Source organism: Adelges cooleyi, unplaced genomic scaffold (assembly GCF_023614345.1).
Source record: "Adelges cooleyi isolate 19-005CV unplaced genomic scaffold, UGA_ACOO_1.1 ACOO_flye_CR_arks_rails_tigmint_CR_PRNA_55, whole genome shotgun sequence".
Classification (NCBI taxonomy): domain Eukaryota; kingdom Metazoa; phylum Arthropoda; class Insecta; order Hemiptera; family Adelgidae; genus Adelges; species Adelges cooleyi.
The window spans coordinates 814,851-826,307 of record NW_026096241.1 but is presented as its reverse complement, the minus strand read 5'-3'; the positions used below and the strand labels follow the sequence as shown (position 1 = coordinate 826,307).

At 28.1% G+C, this 11,457-nt stretch overlaps 2 protein-coding genes across 2 annotated transcripts; both read left to right on the top strand.

The window, feature by feature from the left end:
• The first annotated feature begins 368 nt into the window (after positions 1-368).
• On the top strand, positions 369-3,398 carry LOC126842600 (uncharacterized). The gene is made up of 5 exons (XM_050579644.1): positions 369-425; positions 1,040-1,117; positions 1,213-1,344; positions 1,552-1,666; positions 3,055-3,398. The coding sequence occupies exons 1-5, from the start codon at positions 372-374 to the stop codon at positions 3,348-3,350; spliced, it is 675 nt and encodes a 224-aa protein (XP_050435601.1). The 5' UTR covers positions 369-371; the 3' UTR covers positions 3,351-3,398.
• Positions 3,399-8,247: 4,849 nt separating this feature from the next.
• Positions 8,248-10,962, top strand: LOC126842545 (uncharacterized). Its single transcript, XM_050579557.1, has 5 exons — positions 8,248-8,302; positions 8,706-8,768; positions 9,127-9,240; positions 9,699-9,825; positions 10,706-10,962. Exons 2-5 carry the CDS (start codon positions 8,715-8,717, stop codon positions 10,960-10,962), a joined length of 552 nt encoding a protein of 183 aa, XP_050435514.1. The 5' UTR covers positions 8,248-8,302; positions 8,706-8,714.
• Positions 10,963-11,457: the final 495 nt, after the last annotated feature.

Genomic DNA, 11,457 nt, shown 5'->3' with positions numbered 1-11,457 from the left:
ACAAAAGGCAACCCGAGCACCGCTAACAGTATTAGTGTGTTTTTTTAGTTTCTTTGCGTTAAGTTTATCAAACGTAAAAAAGTAAGCGATATTTGAAATTATTTTTCGTAAGACAATGTATATTTTATATGTTTTACTTTACATTTAAAATTTTTTTTTCTTAATGCGAACATTAAATATATTTATATTTATTTTGTTTTCCTCGAAAAATAATTAAAGTTTTGTAACGTTTACAATTTAACAATCAAACTTTACCGTTTTTAATTTTTTAAAGTATTTAAATGTTTAACTTCATTTTGGTTAGGTTTATTAGTATTTAAGATTATTATATATGTAAAACTATGACATTTTTATTGTTTTAGGCATTTACAATGAAATCCAACATGAGCGTTGCGCTATTCGCAGTGTATTTGTTTGGCCTTTTTGTAAGTAAATATAGTTGTACTAAATTTTAACTATATCATTATTATTTTTTGATCCTTTCCTCTCAATATTCTTATACCTAACCACTAAGTATTATTTTTTTCGTAAATTGTAGGAATAGAAAATTGTATAGTTTATATTAGTTTTTTATTTTTTAGTAATAACTTCAATAGTTTAATCTCTATATTAATTTTATAATATTTTAAAAATATTAATAGCATTTTACTTTTTTTATGGATTATATAAAACATTTGAAAATAACTGCATTGAATCAATCATCAATCATAAATGTATGATATCAATCTTGTAGCACACAAGCTTATTAGTTCCCTATAATATTGGACAATCACTAACTCCTAGAGCCACTATAAGTTAATTACTAACATATAGTATAATATTGGCAGCGAATATTTGAAAATATTAAAATTAAAAATTAATTATTTTTGAAGTTTCCATTTATTTAATACGTGATAAGTGGATAACTTCTATAAGAATTGTTGATTAACATCATAGAGTAATAGCCAAAACTTGTACCAATATTGGTATTAACCTAACCTAACCTACATAATATTCGTAACCTGTATCAATAGTTTTAGGTAAAGTGTATGTTTTTCAGGTTTTATTGAAGAGTTCGCCCAGAGGACCAGATGATGGCGAGACATCAGGGACATCAGAGACATCAGACTCCTTGCCCGTAGCTATAAGAAACTATATATAATTATATATAGCTATATAATAGATGTAAATATATATAAAAACTAGTTAGTACTTATATATTATGTCTTTTAGGTTTCTTTGAATAGTTCGCCCATGGAACCAAGCGGTGGCGAGACATCAGGGACATCAGAGACATCATGTGTTGGCGAGACATCAAATAGACCAAACATCTTGCCCATACCTATAAGAAACTATATATTAAATGTAAATACATAAAAACTAGTTTGTACTTATATAGGTCAATCACTAATGATTTCTGGAGCCTCTTTAATTTCATAATACATTTTCTTTGGCCTATCTTAACTGAAACTGCAAAACTAGTGTACATTTATACATTGGGTGTTTGACGACAGTCGACAAGAACTCTGTGATAGTAGTAATAATACTAATACTAATATGTCGGTTTTTCAGCTTTTGTCTATCGGAAATCCAAAAGAATTGCCCCAAGCTGTAAAAGATCTTGTAAAACAACCTGATTTTTTGAAAGTACTAGGTGGTATAACAGATGAGAATATTTTAAGTTTCTGTGAGTATTAAAAAAATTATTTTTCTCTAATAACTAATAAGCAAAGCGAAAAAAATGGTGTTAAAATTATCCAATTTCCATACTCTAGAGAATACTGTATTTTTATTGGGTATTTTTAGGAGAGTGTGAAGTGAAGTGTGGTTATGAACTAAAGAAATAACAGACTTGGCCACAATGTAGATAGCACTACTTTGATAGGCTGACATTTTTTTTTGGGGGGGGGGGGTCTGGAACTTGCCCTTTTTTCACTGTTCGGTTTTTGTTGGGGTACCTGAGGGATGTCGTTTGGCTTAGACGCCTAATATTTGAGTTCATTGTATTACATTTTTTAGTGACAATGTACAAAAATTAATACTCATTTAAGTGCCATTAACATGATGTTCAAAATAAAGATAACAGTGATGTAATAAGTTTAAATCACAATACTAGCAAATCAAATATTTTTGACAGTACTGTTATCTTCACATAACGTCATCTGCCACCCCTAACATATGGGCATTACCCGGCGATTGTGCCGTCCTCTAGATTTTTCGTTCCTCCAGAAGTAAAAATTAAATTCTTTAATATAAAACGTAAAACAATCCAATCTCCTTGTGTTCCCTTTTCTTTGAAAACTAGCCAAAAAACGTCTATATTTTGTTAAATTTTCATAAAATAAATAAAATTGTGTGTTTACTAAAAAATTGGTGAAAAACATTAAATACGGTTTTTAAATTATTATTATAACTACTTAACTATAATCGTAATTGAAGTAAATTTACTTTAATTACAGTTTAAAATTATAAGCTATTTAAAATAATTTGATTACCTAAAAATTCAATTTATTATTCTGTTTCAAATAACCCGTTATTGAAGAAAAATGTTTAAATAAAAGAGGATTTTAATTTTGTTATTTAAACAATTTCGTTATCCGAAATATTATTTCCAATTTTATTTGCTAATCCAACCAAACCTTCATTGAAAACCTTAATTCATCAAATTTCCAAATCAAACTAAGAAGTAGGAAAAAAGTTATAGGTACATTGATTTGTGCAAATGGATGTATGGATGTGTCGCAATCCTATGTTAAATCCCATTTCAACGTCAACCCTTGTGGGGCACGGGATAAAATTAACATTTTTCATTTTTTTTTTAACTTAATTTTATTATACTCAAACACTTTTTAGAGGGTGTCGAGGTTCGAAATTCGAAAATCGACTTTTTATAGACCACCTTAAGTACATCTTTGCAGACATTTTTTATATTCGAATGTTATCGTAGAGTCCTATTTCCGCCAATGGTTGTTGCCCGAATTATGCCAACACATAGCATTACAATATGTTACCTAACTAATATTTATTAGTTTAATACAATGACGAGACCAAATTTGAAATATTATTTGTAAACAGATACGAATATACAACTAGACACAGAGTTTATGGCACGGCTTATCGATGCCAGGAATAATATTCTTCTTGCATTAAAAGACGAAAATCCAGAATTTGTTATTTTAAAAAAAACACAACATGATTTATTCGAGATAACGAAAGCAAAATTATGGAAGGAGCCTGTTATGGAGACATTTGTACCTGAAGAGTTAGAGTATACGAGAGATGGAGTTAGACCTTACCTATACGGGGAGCTCAACAGAAAAATAATGTTGTTCATACTAAAGTTCATAACAGACGTGAAATATTATGGATAAAACAAAAGTATTGATGACTTGTAAATTACAATACATTTGTTTTGTTTTATTGAAGCTTTATTGTTTATTTTTACATAATAAACTATATATTAAAAATTGTTGTTTATATTTTAATTTGACACGTATAGTTAAACAATACACACGCCATATTTCCCGCCTATGGAATTTACTTTATTTGTCCAAAATAAACATACTTTATTATCTATTGAAGATTTAATGTCAAATTTAAATATCGTCCCGCCGTCAATAAAGCAAATATATTAGTATCAATTCTTCTTCTTATCTTGTATTTAACATATAATAATATTCTATGTAACAAGCTAAACAAGCTGGGAAAAAAACCCTTGCAAAGGTTAATAATTTATAATTGTTTAATTCAAATATTTTAATTTTCACGTTCCGTCTCGCAGTTTAGAAAAAATATCAATAACAGTCTACCTAAGTATGGCTTTATTATTATTTTTAGAAAGGATCAAAATGTCAATAAAAAATACAAGTCATATTTAATATAAAATTAATAATAAAACTATTTCTAATAATTTTTAATTACTAAAGTATAAATTGACTACTAAAATTGTAACGCTATAGGCATTTTTACTAACTATTCGTTTATTTAAAAAGAGCATTTGGGTGATAAAAACTTTGAAATTATGAATTGCTAATTAAAAAATAGAAACACATTTAACAACGTTACGTTGATGATTAAATTGAACGCAATTTGACAAAGTCATTTTTGAAAAATCAGTGACGTATGTCGTTTTTGAAATGACCGATCCAATTGTAGTATGTTTCTTTTTAGACCTTTGTTTAACACAAGTCATAATTACAGACAGGGAAATATAGGACCCAGAAAATAAAAGTACACTGTACCTAGATTTTGTTAGATTAACCCCGATTATAAATTAAGAAGTGTAACTAAAGGGCTGTAGTTTTATCAATTTGTTTTTTGTTGACATTTTCATGTCTTAGCTCAGGCACATAACCGAAAAATAACCGAAGTTTTTCAGCCGAGTCTGCAACCACGAAAGAGCATTTTCATGTCTCGATGAAGTGCCGAATAAATTTAGATTAGTTGTGGAATTATAATTTTTAAAAAAATATATTACATGGAGCTTCCAGTTACAGCATAAGCCAAGGAGATTAAAAAATTATGTACAATCAAGTTTCTGGCTAAAATTGTAGTGTTTATTATCTGGCCAAAAGTAACTTAACATAAAGAATTAAGCTATTTTGAATTTATTATTTCGTTCTAATTTGAACGTTGAACGTACAACATATCTCTTATCTGTTATCAGATAACACACTTTTCGTTACGCTTTTTTTCGGTTATGCGCCACAGCTAATTCCCACCACCAACCCCAACCCCATTCCCACCCCAGTTTCATCTTTAACCCATTTTCTTTTTTCGTTACGCTTTTTTGATAACGCTTTTTTCGGTTATGTGCCAGAGCTAAGACATGAAAATGTCAAAAAGTGTTACCAAACAAAGCGTTACGCTGTTATCTGATATGAGATAAGAGATAGAGGTGAGTGATAGGGGGTAAGTGATAGCGGTGGAAGATAGGGGTAGGGGATAGGGGTGAGTAATAGGGTGGGAGATAGGGGGTAGGGGATGGAGTGAGTGATAGGGACGGGAGATAGTGGGTAGGGGATAGGAGTAAGATATAGAAGATAAGAGATAAGAGATATGTTGTATGTTCAACGTTCAAATTAGAACTAAATAATAAATTCAAAATAGTTTAATTCTCTATGTTAAGTTAATTTTGGCCAGATGATAAACAATACAATTTTAGCCAGAAACTTGATTATACAGAATTTTTTTATCTCCTTGGCCTTATGCTGTAATTGGAAGCTCCATGTGATTTTTTTTTTTTTAATTATAATTCCACAACTAGTTTAAATTTATTCGGTACTTCAACGAGACATGAAAATGTTCTATCGTGGTTGCAGACTTGGCTGAAAAATGGCTGTTTTTTTTTTTTATTAATTTGTAACATTATATATTATTATACTATTAGATACAAAAATATGCGTTCGCAAGTTCATTTTGACAGCCAAAAAATAAGAATTTAGGTCATGACGGTGCTGTTTATACGAATTATTGTTGTTTTACTAAAAACGATTTTGTATATCATTTGTGTATCCATATGTGCTAACGGCATTACTAAGGCAGAAACATGTTTTGGAAAATATGCTATGATAAACAAAAATTTAGGATATGTCATCGCTGTGAACTTTATGCGAATAGAAAAACCTGTGTATTATAGTACATCTGTAAAAAAAACACATCTTAATACTCGCATGATAATATTATTATACGAATATCAAATATATTTTCAAGAGAATGTTTGCCAAAGATGTACTAAAGTGCGAGAGGCCGGTTTTTTTTTAAATTCTGTATTAATAAAGGTTGTGATAGTCTGATAAAAAATTGAACTACTAATAAAATATACTCAATACTAACGTAGATAATGTAAAAACAACTTGCCAGTTGGCACACAAGTCATAATTACAGACAGGGAAATATAGGACCAAAAAATTTAATTTTCTGTTATAATGTAATTCTTGTTATAATTAATTATGTGTGATTAAAAATTACTGTCTGGCCAAATATATAATATCGCTTAGTTTAAAGTAAGTTGGGAGCGAAGTAAAAACAAAAAAAAAAATAGTGAGAAACTGACATCACATTGTATTAAAACATTATGGAAAGAAAAGTCAATTATTAATTATACCCAGTGAGATATTGAATGTTTCACGATACGTTGATTACCCTGTATATTATATAAGTGTGCATTCTGGGTAAATCAAAGATCAGCCCTCCCATTAAACAAAATCCTGACTACACCGATTGATTAAATTATAGGTGAAATAAACCCGTGTGTCACGTCTGGGCTTCTGTTATACCAATAGAATCTATTGCCAATGATGAATACTTTTTTTGGGGGGTTTCCAGTTTTGACAATAGTAATACATATGTTACAGACCGTATGTATGATAAAGATGTTGGTTCTAGGTTATCTAATTTTACATTATCACAAACTAATAATTATTTTTAAAAATTGTAATATTACAAAAATGTAATAAAATTACTTATCCACACTGGGACGATGTACAAAAGGTACATATTTTGTGTGCATTAGCTATGACTCATATTTTCATGTTTCATACATATACTTATTTAAAAAACACTATCGCTAATGTGAGCGTTGCAAAAATCAATATGATAAATATCTCATTCACTGATAATTATTACAAAAAAAATATCTTTTATATAATTTTAAAAAAACCTACTGAAGTGGGGAAGTGTAAAACATAATTTTTTTTATAATTTATAAGACATTTTATTTTTACCTACAGTTAATTGAATTTTGTTTATTAAAATATTATCAGTTTATGTCACATTAACAGCATTTCAACATTAGAACTCTATAATATTTATTAATCATTAATCGCTTTTTTTCATGTTCCTATCCGATACTTATTATAGAAATGTGCAAGTTCACTTAGTAAATTTAAAAGTTGAAGCTCCCTACAATGTTATCAGACTTTTAATATAAAACTTAAATGGTTAAATTTTATCAAAATAACTTAACCATTTTTTTTTATGGCATCGCTAGAAATAAAAATAATGAAAATAAGAGGAAAGGGTAACACATAAGCCATCGATACATTTTTTTATATTTTATTAAGTTGTTTTCTACAATTTTCATAAAGCTTTATTATTGTGTTCTATCACGCGAAAATACCATACGATATTTTGTTATGGTTTGTTGTTTATCGAAAGCCAGTTGTTTTTCTTAAACTCATTTTGTTTTGTAGTTTGTTTATTCAAATGTTTAAACTATGGCGAAAAACTACTTTGTACGTTTAGATGCATAATAATTGTATTAAATTGGGACAATGTAAAAATGTATAATTATTACATTTGATTTTATAGAAAAGAACATGTATAGTGATAATATTTTCTTAATTAAAACAAATTAAAGAATGAAGATGAGTTAAATTATTCAGATAATAATAATTCAGAGATAATAAAAAAAATGTGTTATCTATAATATAAGACATACGTAGTTTGAAAAATGTAGAAATCAAAAGATAAAACAAGATGTGTCCAAAAAACAACTTGATTTGTATAATAACTGTATTTGTAAAGTATAACAGTTCCTCAAGGTTAAAACTTAAATGTTGCGTTGTTCACAGTCATTTGTCTTTTGTCAAGAAGATACAAAATGTATCGTTGTTTTTTTTTTTTTTAATACATAGATTCTAACTAGAATGAAAAATGTTTGTTGAGTACATAAAAACTGATTAAAATGACAAGGGTCATTAAATACGATTTAGTTTTATGTCTTAAGGTGTGTAGAACATATAATAAGAATTCTACTTTTAAAATAAATAGTAGGGATGCATTTGTATATCATGTACCGCAAAATAAATTGTTTCAAAATATGTTTTTTCCAACTATACTATACTCCTTACAGAGTTGTTGCTTCACAGCCAGCGCGATATGAGTACACGAAGGGTACAGGGGAAATAAAAACCAGAGAAGTGCCTTTAGCAAAAAAATGATTTAAAAAAATGTTCTATTAACATGCCTGTTTTTCGCTGTACCCTTCATATGATTTTAGGTATGTTACATTCTTGTAAATACCGCATTACAACGATCGGACAAAGTGGCGGAAAGTAGGGCGTGAACAATTGAATCCGATTGGTCTAGAAGTTTGTTATCGCCATAGTATATTGAATAAAGCATATTTTTCTTCAACAAACACAAAAACGCATAGTATTACAGGCAATCTAAGAAAATATGACGAATGCGTAGAGTCGTATATCTAACTAGGTACCAAAAGGCAACCTGAGCACCACTAACAGTATTAGTGTGTTTTTTAGGTTCTTTGCGTTAAGTTTAACAAACATAAAAAAGCAAGCGATATTTAAAATTATTATTCGTAAGACAATAGTATATATAAATGGTTTTCTCTAGCTTTAAAAATATTTTTTTCTAATTGCCAACATAAAACCATTACAACATTATTATATACATTACACCTGAAACATATTTATATATTTTTTTCCTCAAAAAATTATTAAAATATGATAATGTTTACATTTTAACGTTCAAACTTTTTCGACCATTTTTAATTTTATAAAATATCCAAATTTTTAAAGTAAAATAAAAATTATAAAATATATATATAAGAAATACGAAAACAGTATTAATAACAGCATAATTTTAGTAATATTTTTTTTCCTATCAGGCGACGGTGTTTTTATTTGCACTTAACTGTTTTTACATTTTTTTTTGTTCCAAGGTTACAGTTTATAAAAAAAATTAGATTTTTATTGTTTTAGGTATTTACAATGAAATCCAACCCAAATGTTGTGCTATGTGCAGTGTATTTGTTCGTTCTTATGGTAAGTAAATATAGATTTTGGATTAAATTTCAACTAATTTATTAGTAATGTTTTTTTTTATCATTTCCTCTCAATATTCTATTATAAATACCGCTAAGTATTATTTTTTTCGTAAATGTTTGGAATAAGAAAATGTATAGTTTTAATTTTTTTTAGTAATATTTTTAGCATATAGTATTGGCCGCTTGAACCAATATTGGTATTAACCTAACCTAACCTACATATTCATTGTCTATACCAATAGATTTAGATGATATTGTGTTGAACAACCGCACATGCTCGCGCCCTTTTGTGATATCTATAATATCACTGTTATATGAAGTGTATGACACTACTAATATTAGTGTATGTCTTTCAGATATCAATGAATTATTTGCCCGAGACATCATGTGTTCGCGAGACATCATGGGTTGGCGAGACATCAAACAGACCAAATATCTTGCCCATATCTATAAGAAACTATATAAAAAATGTAAATACATAAACACTAGTTTTTACTTGTTTAGGTCAAGCACTAATAATTTCCGGAGCCTCTTTAATTTCATAATACAATTTCTTTGACCTGTCTTAAGTAAAACAGCAAGACTAGTGAACATCAATACATTTGAAGGGCTGCGGGGGAAAAAGATCTATGTAAATTTTTTTTGAAAATAAGATTTTGGTATCAAATTATTTGTATTGATGTATTGTAATTTTTATGCGCTCGAACTAGAGAAAAAAACAAATTAGTCGAGAGTAACGACCGCCGGAAGTTTAGACAAACAGGCAAAATGTATTAAGTTTTGAAATTAAAAACATGATTTTCTCAGAATGTTGAAAAATTTACATTGATCTTTTTTCCATGCAGCCCTTCATTTGGTATTTGCCGACAGTTGACCAGAACTCTATGATACTAGTGATAATACTAATACTGATATGTGGGTCTTTCAGGTTTTGACTAACGGAAATTCAAAGGTATTGTCTAAAACTGTAACTAGCGTTATAGATAATGCTGATGGTTGGGGATCACTAACAAAACCATTATATAATAAAGTTGATAATATTTTTTTAAGTATCTGTGAGTATTAAAATAATATTTTTTTTTCTATAACAATTTATGCGAAAGGGTTTTAAAATGATCCAATTTCAATACTTAAGAGAATACTGTTCTTTTATTGAGTTTTTATAGAAAACTTATATTTTTTTAATTCTTAGCTATACTTTGAAAATACTAACCGAGAGAGCATGCTCCCATTGAAAAATACATTTGTTCATTTTATCAATTTCCAAAACTCACTTTTAAATGTCTGTAACTTTGTGGAAATTTCCGTTACAAAGAGCTGTCAATGTTAAAATGTTATACTTTTAATTGGTAATTCTTTTAACGCCCTACACCTGTTTACTCTTAAAAGAATCGCAAATTTGTAATGTTTCTCTTTTTAATATATTTTTGATTATACTATATTACTATATGAGACAATATTAAAATTTTTATCTTTTTGAGTATTTGCTATAGCTCTATCAATTTATAATACTTAAATGACCACGTATATATTTATCTATTCACAAGAATTGAAATTGGACCAACATATGTAGTGGACATTTTGGCTGGCTTTTTGGTCTAAAATCAAAATTGCTTTTACTCATAGAAACAATATTTTTAATTAAAAATAATACCTTGTAGCTTATACAAATTTACCGATAAATTAATTGACATGGTAGAAATTTATTAAAACCTTTTTTTTTTCTTAAACATTGCCTATATAACACTCCCTAAAAATAAATCGCATGCAATCCCCTTAAGTACATCTTTGGCAAACAATTTGTTTAATTAATTTTTGGTTGTTCAATGGTTGTTTTCCGATTTACGCCAACATTTATTACAATATGTTAACTAACTGATATTTATTAGTTTAATACAATGACGAGACCAAACCTGAAACATTGTTTGTATACAGATGTGGAATTTCTAGTAGACAAACAGTTTATTGCACGGGCTACCGAGGCCAGGCGCCTGCTTCTTCTTGTAGTAGATAAAAAAACTTTAGAAGTCAAAGTTTATGAAGCACTTCTTGCTTTATTTGTTAAAACAAAAGAAAAATTAAAGAAGAGGGAGTACAAGAAGGTACTAAAAACTTTAAAATATGCAGATAACGACGAAAAACTACAAGCGGTCATCAATATATTCATTAAAGAGACGCAATGGTATTTATAAAACAAAAGTATTGATGATTTGTAAATTTGAATTCATTTGTTTTGTTTGATTTAAGCTCCATTGTTTATTTTTACATAATAAACTATATATTAAAAATCGTTGTTTTTATTTTTATTTATCACGTATAGTTAAACAATACACACGGCATATATCCCGCCAAATGAATTTACTTTATTTGGCCAATTTTAAATGTCGTTTGGCCGTCAACAAAGGAAATAGATTAGTGTCAATTCTTCTTATTATCGTGTATTAAATATAATATTATTTTTTTGTAACATGGTATAATAAATAAAATTTTAAAAAAAATGATTGAAAAACAAGCTGGAAAAAATGGACGATGAGATCAAACATGTTTACAGAATTTAAATTTGATCATTCTAAGTAGATATAATTTTTCAGGCTATTAAATCTAAATTGGTTTCTTGTGTCACCAAAATGGTTTTAACTAATAGAACAAATTCTATACTTAACGCAAATATAATACCCTGAAGCTTG

Bases quoted from the DNA above. Each gene is read 5' to 3' on its own strand.
- LOC126842600 (XM_050579644.1), top strand. From the start codon at position 372: ATGAAATCCAACATGAGCGTTGCGCTATTCGCAGTGTATTTGTTTGGC. The intron at 1,118-1,212 runs GTAGCTATAAGA...TATGTCTTTTAG, and splicing joins AGACATCAGACTCCTTGCCC to GTTTCTTTGAATAGTTCGCC. The intron at 1,667-3,054 runs GTGAGTATTAAA...ATTTGTAAACAG, and splicing joins TGAGAATATTTTAAGTTTCT to ATACGAATATACAACTAGAC.
- LOC126842545 (XM_050579557.1), top strand. From the start codon at position 8,715: ATGAAATCCAACCCAAATGTTGTGCTATGTGCAGTGTATTTGTTCGTT. The intron at 8,769-9,126 runs GTAAGTAAATAT...TATGTCTTTCAG, and splicing joins TGTATTTGTTCGTTCTTATG to ATATCAATGAATTATTTGCC. The intron at 9,826-10,705 runs GTGAGTATTAAA...GTTTGTATACAG, and splicing joins TAATATTTTTTTAAGTATCT to ATGTGGAATTTCTAGTAGAC.